Genomic DNA, 20,377 nt, shown 5'->3' with positions numbered 1-20,377 from the left:
CAGCACGAAAAGGACGTAAATAATAGACGATGGATGGATTCCTTTAGACTGCTTCAGTTTCAGGGTCATTAAGGGGGCTGACTGTCACGACTTAGAGTGGGACACTTGATCAGAGCGGAGCCTTCTTTCGTTTAATGAGTAAAACATGTGCTTTCCCCCGTTATGACAAGTCAAAACATCTGCTGTGAAGACGGCCTATCGTTTTACAGTCCATCAGTCTATGGTGCGCTTTTTAGTTTGTCGCCAAAATGTTGAAACCACACCGACTTTGAGTTGTTCATCTTGTGTAGTTCTACGGCAGGTTGCATTTTAATAAGTCAAAGAATCAAAGATAATTCCAGACATTTCGGCGCATGACGGCGTGCGCGGATAAAGACCCGGCACGTCCGCATCGACTCACAGGTCTACTTGCTCCTGATTGGCGAGATGAGTGACAAGAAGCGTGATGTGAAGAGTCGGGACGGGGATCATGGCTTTGGCCAGCCGGGGCTCCTGCTGCAGCACGGCCTCCTGGACCTCCGTCACAGCGGCGCCGATCTGTCATTGGACAAATTGGATTTCAATCACTAAGCAGCGGTGAACACGGGAGCTACTCGATCTCGCTCAGCGTCACTTTCAAAATCACTCCTGTACTTCCAAGATCTAGCTTTGAGCGGATCAGTGGGGGGGGGGGGGGGGGGGGGGGGGGGGAGAGAAGGTGAGGCGTTTCAAATCGATGACCTTTCAGAGGAGCTTTTTGGTCAACAGGCAGAAAGATTTCTCTGTCATCATCCTAACATTTGCAACGAGTATAGATTTAGGTACACTGGCCACGTCCAAGTGTCCAAAACTTGACAAAAACGCATCAGTAGCTTGGAGACACATTATTGAAGTCTTCTCCACTGAAGGGGAATGAAGTGATTATTAAAACAGGTCTGTAGTACTGACAGCAATCAGTTATTGGGTCATATTAACAGGAAGTGTTAGCAGCTGATCAACCAACAAGGTCGCAGTCAAAAAACAAAGAAAGAGCCTTAATACCAGGAAGTAAGGAGACGGTGAGGTGGAATGGCGGAACGACTTCAACTCTCACTGAAGCACGAAAAAAATGACGTGTTAATGTCGTCATTTAAAAAAAAAAAAAAAATCAAGTCAACTTGTGACAAAATCCTTGCGGGCCGGGACACAGAAGTTAGTGACCAGCCCAGCGACTCCGTACCTGCGTGTTCGTGATGGGGATGGAGACAAAGTAGTTGGGTCTTTGGCTCTCTTTCTTTTTTTTCTTCTTCTTGTCTCCGTCCTCCTCGCTGTCCACTCGCCCTCCGCCGTCCCCTCTCTTCCTCTTCCTCTTCCTCTCGGCTGACTCTGCGTCGGGGACTGCGGCGGACAGGTCAACACAAATAACACAACGGTGAAGTCGAAGGGAAGCCAGACGAAGCTCCACTTTGCGAGTCAGTGTATCAGACATGCTGCTCTGTGGCCTCCTGCTGGTTCAAGAAAAACTTCAAAGAGTCAGAAAGAGAACAGCATTCATGATGTACGTACACCCGAGCGCTTTCCACGTGGTGGGGCTGGTCAGAGCAAATGGAAGCTCTGACATTAAATTGTCAGAGGCATCAGCTGACTTGAGCTTTTTCTTCATTATCTTCCTCTTCGCTCTCCTCGTCTTCGCCTTGGTCGTCTTCTCATTTGACCCTGCAGGAGCTGCTGTGAAAACAGCAGCAGGCACACATAACGTACGAGCACAAACATTCGCTCGTGCACATGCAGTGATTTTCGCTTGGTATGTTGGTCCGGTCGTTCAGTGCAGTCTGGAGATATTACTTTACATTAAACTCATGAATTGAAACTGTGGTCGAGTTTAATATGAACATCCAACAAAGTAACGTTTCATATATGACAGAAATCAATGCAAATCAATACACGTGTTGTTTTTGTTCTCAATATAATGAGGTAACTTCATTTTTTTTTTTTACAAAATTAAGAATTACTGCATTAGCCAGACATCCCTGTCAGCTCATTCATCAATAGATTTAATTGATTATTATTATTAGCACTATTTTACAGCATATTCAGATTTTTACGATACAAAATGACATGCAGTTGAAAGATGGTTTTATCCATATTTACCAACCCTGAAGTAATGTTTCTGAAGCTGTTCGTGTGCAGGTAGCTTGTATAGCCGATCGTGTGGCACAGCAGCATAATGTTTATTATGTTGTCCATTCATGAACACATGGTTGCACGAGCAAAGACAGTGCAACACCTTTTTCATTTGAATTGAACCGTGTCCCGTAAAAGACGTGATGATCAACGCCTGCTCCTCTTTGCCACGACGTTGGTAAGCTTTACATTTTGTTCGCCACATTATCAGCTTTGCCAATTTGAATGCTGATTTTTTTTTTAAATCACGTGGAAACACGCAGCCGGCACAAAGTGACACCGTGTCGGCAGGATTTCTTTTTTTTCCAGCGGACCCAATCAAAGTATTTGAGCGGTCCTTCAGCACGACGCCGGCAAAAGCGATGATCTCAAGCAGTTCGTTTTACTCACGAGACACTGTGGAGGCTCCGGGGTCGGACAAACCTCCCTGGGCATCCGTGGCGACTGCGTCCGCCTGGCCCGAACTCATCCTCACCTCCCTGGTTTCCCCCGGTTCTACTCTGTCCAACTCCTGTCCAACCAGACTTCTTCCTCCTCCCTCATCATCGTCATCCTCCTCCGAGGTGGCAGGATTGGTCCGTCTTCCATAGGAGATGCTGGCTTGCTGCATGTCACGCACTCTTAGACGCAGACAGGACCTGAAACAGAGCAATTATAGAACCAGATCACAAACTCACAGATCACACGACTCGTACCGGGGCGAGAGGGCAGCGGTGTGATGCGTTTCACTACCTTGAATCCGAACCGGGTGTGCAGATGTCCGGACGCTCACCTGTTGAAGGGTGACCGGTCGATACAAAACGCAGCTTCCGATCTGACAGTCCCTTCACAGCATTTACGCGCTGGAAAACAAACGCTTTTTGAACGACGCAGCCTGAGACCGAACAGGACGGGGCCGAGGAGCATGACACACACACACACACACACGTGCGATCAATTTTTTTTTTAGGTCACGTAAGAAGTGACGTCAACAGCTGCCTGGAGGAGACATCACGGCTAAACTACAGCGAACAAACCTTACACACAAAAAGAAAACACATCAGCCGACAGCTCCTTCCAGGACGGTGATCGAGCTGTCGCTCACACCTGTTGACGTGAATCAACAGCCGGGCTGCAGAGCATCTGTTTTGCTATCCAACTCTTCGCATGAATGTTTCACACGGAGTTGCGCTGATAAATAGCGAAACTAACCGGAATCGCCTTTCTGGTAACTCGTCATCATGTTTGGGGAGGGGGCGTAAAAAGCACCCGAGCGCCAATCTTCGTCGGAAAACTGTCCAAACAAGTAACACCGAAAAATATACAAGTCCACGCGCTCGGTCGTTGCACCGACCGGAAGCGTTGTTTGTAAACAATGTAAGACTTCCGGTTTAATATTTCAGAGCAAAATGTATTTTCTCTTTTCAAAATAAAAGCACACTAGCACTTAAAATATTAAAATACTTTTTGCTTTTCTTGCATAAACGTAATTAACCTCCTTTACTAATTAAATACGTTAGTTAAGTCTTTTAAATGAATTTGGTTGATTGATCAAACCAAGTGTTCTCTGTCATCCACTGTATGAATTCATTAGCAGCTACATCAAAATGTACATTAAATCAAACATGCAATATTGTATTTGTGTATATACATTTTTATATACATGTTTTATTTTTATATTTTTTTCTTAAGTTATGGATGTATTTTTCATATGAATAGAGCAATGCATTTTATGAAGAGCCATAGACAGAGATCATTTTTTATGGGAGATTTTCCCAACCATAACCATTTACAATTCAGATGTTTACAGAACACCATTTAGAGAGTGAAAGTACAGCTTAGGAAAAAGAAAAAGAAAAAAGGAAAGCTTGAATTCTGGAGTAGTCCTTGTCCCTGGAGATGTGGATGTTTGTCTGCCTGCAGCGCTCATCATTTTATAGAGCAATGCACAAAGTGGATTGGGCCTTGAACTTGTGGCCTTTGCTCTCTTTAATCTTTTACTGTACATTTAAGTCTTACAATACTATAAACAGAAACTATATAAAAAAAAAAAACTGTAACCCTAATCATTATTGCAATGCATACGGGTTCCTTCAATAAGATTTATGAAGAAGCACAGCAGTGAAGGTTTGTATCAACACAATGGGTCAGATTTTTCAACTGTGACTTCATTTGTTTGTTTAGAAAACATGAAAAGGAAAACAGTGCAACTGTATTATATACCTTTGACATGTTTGCAGCCACTAAAAAATCAAACCCTGGACAATTGAGTTTGACAGAAATGTATCTGAATGACAATCTAAAATGCTCAAAGGAATATTAAGTAGTGTAAAGATTATCAGTATTTTTTAACACATATTCTTGATTTGTGATAATCACTGACTAAACTAGTAAAAAAAAAAATCAAAACTACTTGCACTGAAGCAATAAAGAAATGAGCAAATTTGTTCCCTCACACCTGTAAAATCTGATATTTTTGCACAAGATTACAAAGTGGTTGCATGCACAGACATAACGCTACATTGTGAAAACGTGACAATAAGTCTATTAAGCAAAATTATTTTAAATTTCTTTCACGTAAATACTGACATATACGAATCAAGATAAATTAACATTTCCTTGTCTTTGTTATCTTCCACCATTTCTGTTTCAGTTTCTTTTACTTGTAGTCATGGACATGATACCATCATTATCACCATCAGCACTGCCAATACTAACGTATACGATTCAAGATATTACTCCACGAATAACTACTTGCAGTGATTCCACCCTCGGCCTTTCCACTGGTATTGTAAGGTGTCTTAGTTCCGTGCTTCAGTAATTCTTTTTGTATCTCTGAGGCAGCATCGCTATTCTGTTGACACTTCAATAATCCACCCGTGGTGTCATGGTAGAAAACATTGACATACAACACAACTTTATAGTGAGAACTCCATGTTCTCACAGCTGTTACGGGTTTGGCTTCACGCACGTGGTGCATCACAACCAGAATGACAGGTTTATCACCTGTGGAGAACAAAACAGAGGAGATGGAGTATGAGATGGAGGCAGAAGAAGATATGGGAGATGATAATATTCTCACTGGCATGCAAGTACAGGAGAGAAGGTGTCCCTTTTCACTTCAGCACAAAATAATAGAAAAGTCTGGAGGTTTGGAGCACCATGCGCGATACACAGTTGCTTGTGCCATATAAACATTAGATAATAATAATAAATATGTGTCTGCATAACTTTGATTTTCAGTTGAATTGAAAACAAATGCAATTTTCTTTTCAGTATAAATGAGCAGAATAATTCTCTCTCTTACCTGTAAAAGAACTCATGGCTGCATCAATATCTGTCCCAATACGAGAAACATTCGGGCAGAAGACAATAGTGATCTGGTAATCCTCATTGTTTTGGCTCTCCTCCACATTGACCAAATCCAAATTGCACTCCGAACTCTTTACTTTGGCCAGCATCTGCAGATGGGCATCAAACGTTTTACCGCTGACCACCATCTTGTACACCACTGTGGCAGAATGAAAAGAGTTACAGACACACAGTTATTTAACTACAGCAGCGGGTTACTCACAGGAGAATAACGTGGGACTTTGAGGCATACAGTGATTAATGTTACATTAATTTTAAGCCCTCCATTCATAAAAAGATTCGATTAAAATAATGGACAATAACAAAAAATGCATAGAAAGAATAATAAACTGAGTGTTTTTATAAATGACTGAGTTAATTATTTTTTGGTGTGTATTGGGACCACTTAAATGGAAATATAATAATGTTAAGTATGCAGGATAAAAATATTTGTGCCCCAGCAAGTACGCACACTAAAATATGTACATAAACTATTTAAAAAGTGTTCATGGAAAATAAATATTTTGAAACTGTATTTCTTTTTTCTATTTCCAGAGTTGAGAGCCTATTAGTGCAAAACAGGCATTCAGTTTGATGTCAAATAAACAAGAAAGACTAATACGCACTACTTAATTAATATTTAGAGGCGCATTAGGTTAGACAATAGCCATTTTCCAACCCAATGAAGAATGATGATGCAGTTGGAAACGGTGATACGTGAGACAATCTTCTGTCACCATGACTGAGTGAAATAATAAAAAGTTACATTTACCTCGTGTTTTCTGTTGATTGCCTCGATTGTCATCAGCACGGGCCGCCACTGCACTACTGACGCTGGGCTGATTCATACCTGATAAAGAGCCTATCACATAAAATGGCATTAAGCACTTAGTGATCCCAACTATTATAGGATTGAAATCCATCTAAAAATAGACTATTTTCAGTTATAATTGAATCTAATACTGAATACTGCTCTAAAGATATTAATAATAACATCATTACAGCAGTATTCAATGTCATGTATCATTGTTGAATTAATAATTTCACAGTGATTAATGAATTATATGTAATGGGAGTAGTAAAAAAAAAGATTTAGCACTAGCTCCTTGTAGAAGGTTATCCTTTTGGCAAGTGGGGACCTCCATTTCAACCCGGTGTTCTGTGGTATCTGACAAAGAACCTGTGAGGTACAGTGGCATCATACATCTCCTCAGTTTAAATCTTATAAAAAAAACATTAATAAAAAAAAAAAAATCCCTGCATATGGAAAGGACAGATTAGGGTTGATGTAGGGTGTAGGATGTAGGAGGGATGTTTACAATGCAACGATAAGGACACAGTGTGTGATAAAATATTCAAAATTCAAGGTTCAGACCAGATTTTAACTGTAACAGCCAAAAAAAAAACAAAGGCCACGGGACCTTGGTTTATGTGACAACAGGTGGCCGTAGGTGTTGAATAGTGTGTTGTGAGTAGACTCGCACCAGTGGGTATTGAGATGGTGTCTGAGCAAGTTACATTCACTAAGTAAGGCAGTAAGAAATGTTCTAAAAGCTCTGAATAGAAAATAAACTTGTTAACCTTTAATTATATTTCACTGCGCCCTTCAACTGCTGAATGTCTTGATGAAGATAGAGATACGCAGAGATTGAAAAGTAGCTGATGGTATACCAATTATTATTATTATTATTTTTTTTTATCTCAGCAGTGTTGTGAAATTACTGAAAGGTAACATACAATATGCATTTACTAAGCTGTGAATTATCATACATTACTAATAGGCTATATCTTGCCAACAAATAATATAAAAATCACCTTCAATATGCATCTCCCCATTAAAGCTTTGAATCTGCACTCATGCGCTCATGACTGAGTGAAATAATAAAAAGTTACATTTACCTCGTGTTTTCTGTTGATTGCCTCGATTGTCATCAGCACGGGCCGCCACTGCACTACTGACGCTGGGCTGATTCATACCTGATAAAGAGCCTATCACATAAAATGGCATTAAGCACTTAGTGATCCCAACTATTATAGAATTGAAATCCATCTAAAAATAGACTATTTTCAGTTATAATTGAATCTAATACTGAATACTGCTCTAAAGATATTAATAATAACATCATTACAGCAGTATTCAATGTTATGCATCATTGTTGAATTAATAATTTCACAGTGATTAATGAATTATATGTAATGGGAGTAGTACAAAAAAAAAGATTTAGCACTAGCTCCTTGTAGAAGGTTATCCTTTTGGCAAGTGGGGACCTCCATTTCAACCCGGTGTTCTGTGGTATCTGACAAAGAACCTGTGACAGTGGCATCATACATCTCCTCAGTTTAAATCTTATAAAAAAAACATTAATAAAAAAAAAATCCCTGCATATGGAAAGGACAGATTAGGGTTGATGTAGGATGTAGGATGTAGGAGGGATGTTTACAATGCAACGATAAGGACACAGTGTGTGATAAAATATTCAAAATTCAAGGTTCAGACCAGATTTTAACTGTAACAGCCAAAAAAAAAACAAAGGCCACGGGACCTTGGTTTATGTGACAACAGGTGGCCGTAGGTGTTGAATAGTGTGTTGTGAGTAGACTCGCACCAGTGGGTATTGAGATGGTGTCTGAGCAAGTTACATTCACTAAGTAAGGCAGTAAGAAATGTTCTAAAAGCTCTGAATAGAAAATAAACTTGTTAACCTTTAATTATATTTCACTGTGCCCTTCAACTGCTGAATGTCTTGATGAAGATAGAGATACGCAGAGATTGAAAAGTAGCTGATGGTATACCAATTATTATTTTTTTTATCTCAGCAGTGTTGTGAAATTACTGAAAGGTAACATACAATATGCATTTACTAAGCTGTGAATTATCATACATTACTAATAGGCTATATCTTGCCAACAAATAATATGAAAATCACCTTCAATATGCATCTCCCCATTAAAGCTTTGAATCTGCACTCATGCGCTTAAGATATTAAAACAAAAACTGTATTATGACCTTCGTCAGGTTTCGGGTCTGGCTGAGTATTGTTGATGTCCTCCAGTAGACCAATGTGAGCATCAAGGAAAGTCTGCACATTATTCATTTGAGTCTTCATGTCCTTCAGCATATGGAGGTAGTCGGCCAAGACCCCTTTGCTAGCCACTGGATGGAAAATGTAAGGTTGTGTGTTAGACTCAGCATGACACAATGTACAGTTACAAGTTGTTAAAACACTTAAGTATAGCGGCTGGCCACATTTAGTTTAGTTTAAAAATCTAAATAACAAAATATTCAAGAAATACAAGTGAAACTGATTACATACCCCCGAGAGGTTCATGCGGGATTAATTTTTGAAGTTCTTTCACTAGCACATGAATTGTTCTCTAGAGCGGAAAAAAACAAAACAGAATAATCCAAACAATTTTTTTTTTTTACTATATGTATTGTACAATTCAGAGTTCTTATGAATCTCTCTCCTCTCAGTCCTACACAACTTTGCTCACCTGTTTGTTTATTACATCAAAGATGTTCCTCCTCAGTATGAAATTCTGAGCTCCAGGAAACAGCTCGTGAAGGTCTTGTCGAGTCAGTGTCCGGATATCAGAGTCACTACTCACACCTGCCTCTGCGGGAACAGGTGTGTTGTTGGGCAGGTTGGTTGATTATAACATGCAGACACTCACATTAATCATCACGTCACAATGGTCACAATGCACTTTCCGTTTTGTTGCTGTTGTTTCTGGCACAAACAGCCTACAACACGTATCTGTACTTGTACTGAAAAACGTAGCCTACGTTGTATACCTACATTTATAGTTGATTTACACTGGTACTGCAAGTCACCTTCTCCAATAAAAGTCGCTTACCTTGCAGCTTAAGGGCTGCATCTGCTTTTAGATGCCTTATTTTCTCCAGTAAATCAGACATGACTTTACCTCGAGAAAAGAAGACACAAAACAAGAAAACGAGTTCAGCCTGAAACGGCGAAAAAGAGAAGATGGGTGTAGAAAGTGAAACTGTTTGAAAACATATCGGCTACGTCGTGACGTACGGGATGTTTCAAACGACCATTGGTCGTATGAGCACATGACACGTCTGCAGCCACGCCCCCTTGTCGAAACATTTCCTTTCTCCCAAACTGAATGGTTTGACTGACATAAACAATTGTGTGAATTGATGTTTATCGTGAAGTAAGTGGTATATGAAAAATAGTATAATATGAAACCTATCATCTGCCTCAGACTTTATTTAGTCCAGAAAAGTTTTTTTTATTGATACAGAAACTCAGATTTACATGAGTCTACGTGAGGTTTCAATAACACAGTCAGCATAACAAAGCACAGCATGCTCACATACATTAAAGCCAGCAGGGTGCAGCACTGTACCTGTGCTGTATCTTTTACTGCAACATCTTAACCTGCTCACATATAAAGTGTCAGGCACAAGCTGTCTCTGTCAAATTCATGCTTCGTAATGTACATTGATATTTGGGGTGTAACAGAACATTAAACGACTTTAAATTTCCCAATAAGCAATAAGAACCAGAGGACCGACATTAGATATAATTTCTGGTGTTTTAAAGACAGCCATAATAATTGAAGGGCTTCTATCATACATAAAATAATACAATATCTTTTTTTTTTTTTTTGCTGTATATACAGTATGTTTTTCCCTCAGAGCAGGACAGCTTTGACTCTACCCTCAACTCACTACACTCTCTTCTGTTTTTTATGGGTTAAAGAAGATTTGAGTATGATAGAAGCTTCAAATGCTAAATTGTATTTATTTAAGACATTTTTGAGCCATTTTTATTGACATTTATTAGTATACAGTCCTTTCCTTAACAATAAATTCAAGATCAAACCAACTATAAATCCCAGGATCAGATCTGAATAAATGAAAGGTTTCTGGTATGTGGAATAAAGCCACAGTTTAAGCACATTGCCTTGCTCCATAGACCGGCACTGTAAATGGAAATGTTTTGCTGGTGTGTTTAGAAAACTGTGTGTGTGTGTGTATTTAAATGTTTCTCATTTGCTTGTGTTTGGACAGCCTGCCGAAAACTCTGGTCCTCAGAACAAGTGACATCAACAAGGAAATGGCTCAGCTTGCCTTTAGATGAAGTTCATACTTCAGACAAGCTGCACATTCTCTCTTTGCATGCTTGTACAGAGCTGACAGAAAGAAAGAAAAAGCAGCAGTGTGTTTGTTGCTTGTGTCCAAAGTTACTAAGCAGTTATATGTGAAGCTGCTGGAAAGTGATTTTTTTATTGCGGGCCTGGTGGCAGACACTGACAGTAGGTGAAGTGTTTTTTTTCTCTTCTGTGTCAGACGTTCTGCGGGCTGTGAGACAGCTCCCGGTGGCTCTGCTTCATCTCCGCCATGTATGATGCAGGAATAAAACACAGTTTGGTGTGAATCTGACTGTGCAACATCACGCTCTCTATAAGACGACATTCAAAGTCTCTTTGAGACGCTGAAAATGTGTGACAAGTTGCACTACAACAGCTTAACATTTAGCTGAGATGCGTTTGATTCTGACTTTGAAGCTTCTTCAGAGGCACCTTTGAAGAGAACATGAGCATTAATGATGTCAATAGAAGGATTAAAGCTTCATTTGTGGTGTGTAATCCAGAAATGTTTTGATATTTCAGTCTTTTTGGCTATAAAGATTAAATGAATGAATGAAAAAGCTGCTTCAGTGACCATTACTGTTTTTGTAGAAGCAGTGGCAATCTTTGGCCAGAAGATGGTAATCAGGTATCAGAAGTCTGTTGGTTTGATTCATCAAATGCAGGGATATTCAGGGAGAAGTTTCAGGACTCATTTGGCCTCCAGCCTAACTTTTAAATGATGCCAAGTCTGCAGTGCATCAGAACATTTTGAGATGGAGCCAACAGTTAACACACAGATGTCTGTGTTACTTACTGATCTCATTTACAACTATCAAGATGATTTTGAACGTGTTAGATTCTCAGTTCAGATGTATTTATCAAGTATTTATCTTTCAAAACGAAAAGTGATCAAGTGTTTCACAATAAAAGCCTCCAATGCAACATGTTACACAACCAGGAGTGTTACTAATTTGACAAATTTGAATGACTGAAAGGCAAATTGCAGTGAATAGAAATATTTTTGACAAGAATCTGTATTTGTACAGAGCATTTTCTAACCCAAGATTCTAAGTGCTTTATATAAAATTACAAATTACAATCAAGAAATTATATTTTATAATAAAACATATAAGATAATGCAAAATAACAAATAAAATGACAAAAGTAAAGTAAGGGTAAGCTGTTTTATAAAAGTGTGTTCAACAATAATGTTAATGACTCATGAAGCCTAGATAAGACTACATGTACAAGTACAGACTCTGCTAAAAGTAAAACAAAAAAATACTATAAGAAGCGGGGCCATGACGAGCTTTCAAAATAAGATCTTAAAATCAATTCTAAAGAGTATTTAGCAATACTGAATGAGGTGTGAGCTTGTCACACCTCATTCTGGTTTAAAAGTCTGACGGATTCCTTCACGCCATCTTGTAGCCAAACAACAGAAGGCAAGTAAAACTTCTACTGCAATAATCATGAAGTAAGGCGATACAAGTGTGTGAAATGGTCCTTGTGTCTTTGTGGTGCTGCTCAAATTAAGATTTCTAACAGGATAAATACTGCAATCATTCCACCTGCTTCCATTTAAAACCAAACTCTGGGAACATTCAGTGGTCACCAGTAAGCCAACAGAGGTACTTTAATTTATCATATGGGCACAACTCATAGTGCCTGAATGGTTAAAATGATCAAAAGCCCCATTTGATTTATTCTGCCAAGACGATTATGAAGTGACATAGAAGTAGCATATATTTGAGAAAACACATCTTCTAGCAAAACTGCTCCACCATCTGTTGTGCTGTTCGGGGTTTCTTCCTTTTGCTCAAACACAAAAGTGAATGCAAAGAAAGTTGACACTGTCAGAAATGTTTGCAGATGAGCTCAGATTGCTCTGCTATGATCAGAGCTATCAGAAACTCGTTGCGTTAGATTGAGTCATGATAACAGGATTATATATTGTGTTTACTTCAGTTGCTTTACTCAATGTTAGTGAAGTGTCAACCGAATAGTGTATGAGGAAATAATGTGTGTAGTGAAGGTGGTTTTTGGGGGCAGTTCTTGATACAGGCAATATTTAAACTCTTTTGGCAACAACAGTGGAGTAAACTGTTTGTAGTATTCCTTCAGGAAGCTGGAACTGAGTTGCAAAACAGTAGAGTGACTGCAAATAATGGAATGGAGGACGAATAAAACCAGGGTACCATACTAGTTGAGATGCTAGAGGAATTCCTAATTTTGTTTTGTCGACCATATTTGGAAAACTGATGGAAGAAAACATTGTAGCTCCACTTAAACAGGTGATAAAATTCAAAAGATAACACAAATATATCCACAACAAGCCATTTTTTACATCATCCACTGTCGTGCAAATCAGATGTTAGGTTGCAATTTTCCTGCACAGCTGCAAAACAAAAAGAAAGAGAAATAAAATACCATTAGGCAACAATTACAGACAAAAGTGCCTTTTTCTTTATGTGCGGACTGGAAGGAGCAGATGTTGACCTTTGGATTTCTTGTACAAAGAATGGATATGAAAAGACAATGTCAAGTGGGGAGACAAATTCTTATGCATTCGGTCTCTTGATATGAGATAAGCACAGATGAGAGGCTGCTCTGAAACAGCGAAGCAATGATGCAACTCCTGCTCCTCCACACCAGAAGTCTGATCTTTCCCTCTTAACACGCTCAATTATCGCAAAATGTGATTTTCTCTCATCTGGGCACAAGCAACATGTTAGATTAAAAGTCAAGGCTTTGTAGACACAGATTCACACACACGCATGCATGGACACACACTTACACACACACTCGCTCACAGTCACAGACATTGCCCTCAGTTATTATGCATTCATAAATCAAAAGGTTGTGACGGGAATTAATCTAAAACGATGGTGAGCGTAAGTCACCGGATGCAAATATGACAGCTTTATTAGAAAACTAGATTGCTTGAATTTGTCTGAATTAATGTGACACTTTTTTTGATTAAATAGCACTCCCTTCCCTTCACTTACTGAGTTACTGAGGGCTGAAGGGGGTGGTGAATAAGGCAACAGCAGAAAAACAGAGAGGGCTGGTTTATTCTGGCTGTTGTCCATTTAAACACAGCACAGCAATACTTTTGAATTATGTTTACCTATGGAGTGAGTGTGAAATAAATACAAACTATAGCCGTCTTCATAGCTGTGTTCCAAATGACATACTTCCCTTACTTCACGAACAAATAGTGCTCTTACATGTCAGGACTCTGACTTGTGTAGTGCCGTTTCAAATTGCAACACTGCCGTTCTGCACTGACCAGAATTAACCTCAGCGTGTGAATACATACAAAATATCTGCAGCTTTGATTATTTTACCCAGAAATCAACGCGTTTTTGTGCCCTCTGTTTAACACACTAATGGCTTCTGTCCAGCAGCAATGGCTTCTGTCCAGCAGCAGTAGTAAAACATGTTGTATGGTGTTCAGGATCAGCTGTAGCTTCCTCAGAAGACTTAATTTGTATTTTTTTTTTTTTTTTTTTACTTCAGTGGTCCCTCCCCTTCATCTGCGTAGCTGTTTAGGGTGAAAAGTATTCAGCGTTTCACACGTAATTTTTTGGACCGTTTTGGGTGCTTCTGGTGCACTGCAGGTTTCTGTACTTGACAGTGTAAATGCACTCATGCACTCAAAATAGTGATTCATGTTAGTATACAAGTACACAACAAATTAAGAAATTTGAATCATATTGAGCTCCAAACACACTCATTTAACTCTCTTAAATAATCATGATTTAAGTGATTAATCAGTTAATTAGAAAAGAGTCAATAACAATAGTCAGTCAGTTAGTTGCAGCTGATTCCTTCTTTTAACATAATAAACTGCAACTCGGAATGCTCAAGTCTTCATCCATTTATGGGGAGGACATTTCAAAATAATATACAATAAACAGATGTTGTTGTTTTTTTGTTTTGACTTTCGCCATGTCTTCCAGATTATATATGAACCACTTTTGCCTGGTATCACAAAGCAGCAAAGTGTTCAGCCTTTTGTTCTACATACAGTTTTCTGTAAATCATACTTTCTCTCTCCCTCTACAGTCTCCAATATTGCGTTCTCATCATCTCTGTCTCTCAGTCGTTTTCCTGTTCTCTGTGGTGCCTGCTCTCCCTGCAGCATTATGTCACCTCCTTTTATCATGGGTTGGGGAAAAAACCACTCTATTCTCCCTTTAACTAAAATGGAGTTTTCTCTCTGTTACAAACAAATCACCACAAAAACGCAATCTGTAAATGATCCCTTCTTCCCAATGCCACTGTATAAAAAATCCAGCCGGGAGATGGCAGAGAGGATCAGGAGGGGAGATAAATATTTAAAATAAAAAGGAGATTTACTGTAAGTCAAAAGTGATGTGTTTATTGAAGAGACAGGCTTTTTGGGTCATGGTGGGAAATAGGGAGAGACTCTGCTGATCAGAGTGGAGTAAAGTTATTCCACCTCTAGAGGAGGAGCAGGGTGTTGGTGGTGGGGGATAACCGGCCTGCCGTAGGGAAAGGAAAGATAAGTGGCAGCTAACGACAGAATGCAGATCACAGGCTGACGTGCTCAACGAGACCGTGTGGACGGTGGGCTGGAGGTTCAAGCACCAGAGTTTGTATTCAATACAAAACAGCCTCTTGGAGCCGGCTTTGGTACTGCAGGGTGTGTGTGTGTTGTGTGTGTGTGCGTGTGCGTGTGCGTGTGCGTGTGCGTGTGTGGTGGGGGTAGAATCCCTGATGTAAGGGCTAAAGAGTGCTTTGGGAGTCGAGCCAGGAGGGATGTTGCAGCAGCCCAGGCGGGATGACTAAAGCATGAAAGCAGGGTTGGGTAGATTCCCTTGTGAAGGTGGGGGTGGGGTTTGGGGTGTCTTGTACAGTGGATGGTGGAGAGACTGCTAACCTGCTGCAGCACATCCACAAGAAGACACCGTGGGCTTGATACATCTTTAGAACAAAAGTATGTGGTCGTAGGTGCAGGAAGGAAACAGCCACGAAGCCACCAGAATACAAGCACCGTCTCCGTTTGTCTCATATTTTTGTACGGCTCAGCTGCCGCCTTCAGATCATTCAAATGACTCTCTGCTGAATAAAATCCTTCTGCCTGTGAAAATCCAGCATTTGTACATACACTGAATATTTTAGATTGTCAGATGTGCACATCTTGAAACTATATTGGGGCCACAGCATGAGCTACATCTTCATTTATTTCATGCAAAAGGAATTAAAAGCGACATTAGAGTTACAAGTCTTGTACTGTATTAAATATGAGATGATGGTAAAAATATCTTGTGAATGTCACAAAAAAAATACAAAAAATTCTCCCTCTTTCTGCAGTTTTAGATGGTGTGGGAGCTTCAACTGATGACTTACTCCCTTGTTGGTTTCTGCTGTTGCTTTGAGTATTGGTACATCTGTGTGTTCATCTGTGTGTGTGTGTGTGTGTGTGTGTGTGTGTGTGTGTGTGTGTGTGTGTGTGTGTGTGTGTGTGTGTGTGTGTGTGTGTGTGTGTCCATTCTTTCACTGCTGTCTTCACAGCAGGAGCCAAGCTTCTTAAAGAAAACACACAACATCAAGCGGCAGTGGGATTTTCTTTGTGTGTGAATGTAAGTCACGGTGCTCATATGTTGTAAGTCCATGTGAAGGCACATGTGCAGTATTTGCGTGTTTGCATGTCTGTAGGTGTGTGTATCCTGGTTTGTGCACAAGTGTCAGAGGCTGCATCCACGTGCCTCATTGTGTCTTTGCATGTGTGGGTTGTTGTGCGTGATAGTCATGGGAGCGCGATCCCTTTGATCACAGCAGCTGCATGGAGAAACAGATTACCTTTCATTGCTGCAGTGACAGAAAAGTGTTCTCAGGTTGACAAACCTCACCAGCAGATTTAATATCCTCCTTATTTCACTGATGAACACCGGGCTACGAGAAGGTGTATGTGGAGTCAGATTGAAATTGTGAATATCATGCTAAATAATGTGAGAATATCTGTCTTTGAAATAGAGACTGCAGAGCTGGGTTGTGCTTTTGAACAGATTGCACTGCCATTACAAATTCAGCTGTGAGAAGATTAAAATGAGTCCCCGGATTATTGATAAAGCACAACGATTTTTGCCTGAAAAACGATCATTTACTACAAAGATCCTGATTGTATAATATGCTCAAAGCATTTCAAAATCCTTCAAATTAAAATATAGCCCAGAAACAAATAACATGTCATAAATCAAAGCTTCCACAGAGAGCAGATGAAATAAAGAAAGTGAAGGTTTATTTAGCTTCTCTTTAGTGCATATTCTGTACAGTCAGGCTTGTCGGTGCTTTGAGAAATATAGTTTTTTATGATTTTGTTTTTTTATTACATATCAATCTTTGCTTATTTTATTCAGTCAGGCAGTACAGTATTGAAAGCCTTTCTATGCTGCATGAAATATACTTTAAACTGTGATGAGACATAAACCCGTCGCACCAGTCGAAGTTCTGTCGACCCAATTAAGGCCGACAATATCCTCTGTGGCACCACCTCTGCACCAAAGGCTACCTTAAAATCCCTGACACTGCTCTCTCCCTGTAAATAATTAGGCTGACAATTTTAGAAATGGCACCACTGCTTGAAAATTGACACAATTTCATATCTATACAGTAAACCTAGAACTGCAGTGATCAGCTGGTTAGTTTAGTTTATAATAAAGTTTGGAAAAGGGCAAACAGCTTTCCTTGCAAAAGCCATCATCTTATTGATTAACACATCATGCATGGATTGTTTCATGTGTTTAATGTGTAAAATTGACCAGTTGTGATATTAAGGAAGGGCGGTGGCTCTTTCTTGGAATGAGGAAAATATGAGATTGTAACTTTCTGTCTTGTTCACAAACCACTGGCGTTGAATCAGGAGTTTTAAAAAAGTGTTTTACTTGAGTTTGTGGACAACTCAGAACATGTTTTTGGTGGGTGCTTTGGGGTCTTCACCCCAAGAAAATGTTATCTTTTTTTTTTTTTTTAAATTAAATGTATGCAATTTTTACATCATTTTTGCCCATTATTATTACCATATCTATGTAAAAAAAAAAAAAAAAAATCACCAAATTTGGAAAAGCTAAAGCAGATAATAAGCAAAGACCCCAAAAGCCAATAGCGAAACTTGCTGAAGAAGTCCACTGAGAAACAAATACAACCATTAGATCTGACAAAAGTCCTTTCGTTAATTTGATGCTCACAATGGTTCGGCTTCGGTGGAGCCCAGAACGACCCGGCTGCTGTGTCTGAGCATAATGGTACGGCAGATTTCGTTACCTTTGGACAGAGCCAAGATAAAGGTGTGCCCTTCTTTCCAGTCTTCCTGCTAAGATAACCAGTCGCTAGTACTTACTTCATGAATAGGTCACAGATTAGTGTGGTATGGATCTCCTCATCTAACTCTTGGCAAGAATGCAAATTTTTGCCCCTAAACATCCAACTATTTCATCAGTAAAGACTGTAGTTTATTTGGTGACCTTTGACACAACTGATTTTAAGAACCATACTTATGGGTTTAATATGTCTCTGCAATAACTCTGTTAAGGTCAAATCCAGTTTTATTTTGAAAAGCACTCAAATTCCCACTGAGAAAGTAATAATACTAGGCGCAGCATGCTACTGTAACTCTGGCGAGTGTGTGTATGACTCCTGCAAACTCAATATTTGGTCAAATGTTGGATTTTGTGCTCAGTGCCTGGTTTCTGTGCAAGATTATAGAGTTATTAATGATGTGAATATGAAGATGCACGCACAGTAAACAGCTTTTTGTGATTATGAACTTGGAATGGACGACAATCCAGAGTGCTGTAAACACAGCCTGTAAACACACTCTGGACTTTTGGCAACATGAAGCTCATCATGATCAAAGGTTTGTGGCACCGCTGATCCGAAAATCTGTGTTGGATTCACAAGATGTCTGGGGTAGAAGATATTGGACATTTAAAAGCTTCCCTCACAAATTAAAGCAGAAGCAAAGCCAGAGACTTGTGTGGTCACATGATGTTTACTGTGGGCCTGTGTAGAAATGATCATTTCATATGCAAGCGGATGAAAAATCCTGAATAATATATCACAAAGCGAGTCGGGATGCTAAATCCTGACAGCGGTGTTGTTGGTGTGTATAGAGAGTTCAGTGATGTACGTGCATTTCCTCATTCATCAAAGTGAAACTGATTCTGAAACCTGTCAGAAACTGGCAGCCTCCACCGCACGTTACACTACTGTAGCGACAGTTTGGACCTGGATACCTGACCAACCCTCGCAGCTGTCGGAGTTTTGTCATCATGGGGTAGAAGTTAAGACCAAAATCTGGCAACCCAGCAGGAGTAGAGGAGGTGTACCACTTGTTTTTGGATCATTAGTACAGTTTACATCAGAGTCGTATGACTTGTTCTTCCTTCAGCTGCCAAGAAAGATCCTGTCACAAGCATTATTCTCTTACTGGGGCAGAGTCTCCCTCTGTTTTCATAATTTGATCTGTTTTTGTTGTCATGATGTAGATTTGTAGGTGGATATTGCGGATTTTCCTTCACAAACAATACAAGCACCTGCTGTTACAGACACTTTGGAGACCGAGGATTTATTGGAAAAATATTGAAAAGTTGAAAGTGATAAGTGTCATTTTATCAATGTGCAATGCATGCTGCAAAACTGACTTTTTAATTTTGTTCTCATCATCTTGTGTGCTCTTGTCATCATAAATGTGCTTGCTCTAATCCTCCTGTGTTGCCAATCAGGGGGAATGAAGTGTTGTGATGAAGTGTACTTGAGCATGGTGTGTGTGTGTGTGTGTGTGTGTGTGTGTGTGTGTGTGTGTGTGTGAATATGTAATCATCAAACTCAACATGTAACAGCTTCACCTGGTTCTTTAATTGCTGTGATAAAAGATGAGTCAATATTCTACTACTTGCAAAATAAACGTGATAATTTAATTTTAAATGAAATATGTCAGAGGTGAAAATTAGCTAAAAATGTGGGAGATAAATCGTTTTGATGGGACGCTGGCAGGCTGACGGTGACATCTGTCATCACTGCAACATTATTGAATATTTAGCATGATTCTGTGTGAATGTGTGAGGCAGATTATTTCTGCAGAGGATTTATCCTACAAGACATATAAGGATGTGTCATACCTGGGGCAGATATGTGTACGTGTCATGTGTGTGTGTGTGTGTGTGTGTGTGTGTGTGTGTGTGTGTGTGTGTGTATGTGTCCTTCCCGGTGGGGCTCGGTTCTGTGTAATGCACCTAGCCCGAGGGCCGAGGTTGCCAGGTTGTGTAAATAAATTAAAGCAACAAATTATGTTTAAAAGCTTCTCCCCCAGGCCAGGGAAAACTACGATCCATTATTCATGGCCTTTGCAGCCGGGAATCCAAAGGCAGGTGTCTGTGTCTGTGTGTGTGTGTGTGTGTGTGTGTGTGTGTGTGACTGTGTACAAGAATGTGAGTGTGTCAGTATTTTTTTTGTGTCAATTATTCAAAGATTAACCGCCCTTACCTCATCGTATTATCTCGTTGATGAAATCGAATACCATTTACATTTTGATACCAATAATAAAACCACAACGATGTGTGTTCGACCTCATTCATCTCGTAGTAAATGGAGTGATTCTGGTCACAATCTAATGCAAACCAAAAAAAAAACTCTCAACGCTGACGTGGCAGTTTTGCTTTGCTTTGCATCAGATTCCCGCAAACAGGCTAAGAACAAATCAAGAACATGAGAAAAAAAAAAAAAAGATGTCTAGCAGAATATGTTGTAATATTTGATATATGTCTGGTGG

The 20,377-nt window shown here is 39.7% G+C and overlaps 2 protein-coding genes across 8 annotated transcripts in view; both read right to left on the bottom strand.

The window, feature by feature from the left end:
* LOC138203513 (A-kinase anchor protein 7-like) overlaps positions 1-3,462 on the bottom strand; it is a 41,427-nt gene extending 37,965 nt beyond the window's left edge. For 2 of the 4 annotated variants that reach the window (XM_069158434.1, XM_069158438.1), the window contains exons 1-5: positions 2,915-3,462; positions 2,533-2,780; positions 1,525-1,686; positions 1,199-1,356; positions 401-537 (exon numbers count right to left, since the gene is read on the bottom strand). In XM_069158434.1, the coding sequence (XP_069014535.1) occupies positions 401-537; positions 1,199-1,356; positions 1,525-1,686; positions 2,533-2,780; positions 2,915-3,048 (839 nt within the window). In that variant the 5' untranslated portion in view covers positions 3,049-3,462. The remainder of the gene's footprint in view (positions 1-400; positions 538-1,198; positions 1,357-1,524; positions 1,687-2,532; positions 2,781-2,914) is intronic. The other 2 variants (XM_069158436.1, XM_069158435.1) reach the window with 2 other exon arrangements.
* A 406-nt stretch (positions 3,463-3,868) lies between these two features.
* LOC138203512 (uncharacterized) lies at positions 3,869-9,452 on the bottom strand. 4 transcript variants are annotated; one of them, XM_069158430.1, is made up of 10 exons: positions 9,331-9,452; positions 8,968-9,089; positions 8,787-8,847; positions 8,480-8,626; positions 7,701-7,781; positions 7,372-7,461; positions 6,572-6,652; positions 6,245-6,334; positions 5,429-5,632; positions 3,869-5,127 (listed from the first exon to the last, which is right to left on the bottom strand). In XM_069158430.1, exons 1-10 carry the CDS (start codon positions 9,389-9,391, stop codon positions 4,835-4,837), a joined length of 1,230 nt encoding a protein of 409 aa, XP_069014531.1. In that variant the 5' UTR covers positions 9,392-9,452; the 3' UTR covers positions 3,869-4,834. The 4 variants fall into 4 exon arrangements, with proteins under 4 accessions (XP_069014531.1, XP_069014532.1, XP_069014533.1 ...); XM_069158431.1 differs by lacking the exon at positions 6,572-6,652; XM_069158432.1 differs by lacking the exon at positions 7,701-7,781.
* Between the last annotated feature and the right edge of the window lie 10,925 nt (positions 9,453-20,377).

The sequence above is a fragment of the Embiotoca jacksoni genome, unplaced genomic scaffold (genome assembly GCF_022577435.1).
Source record: "Embiotoca jacksoni isolate LCO1_2020_lvr unplaced genomic scaffold, fEmbJac1.0.p SCAF_23, whole genome shotgun sequence".
Lineage (NCBI taxonomy): Eukaryota > Metazoa > Chordata > Actinopteri > Embiotocidae > Embiotoca > Embiotoca jacksoni.
The sequence above is the reverse complement of the archived record's forward strand: the minus strand, read 5'-3'. Positions and strand labels throughout refer to the sequence as shown.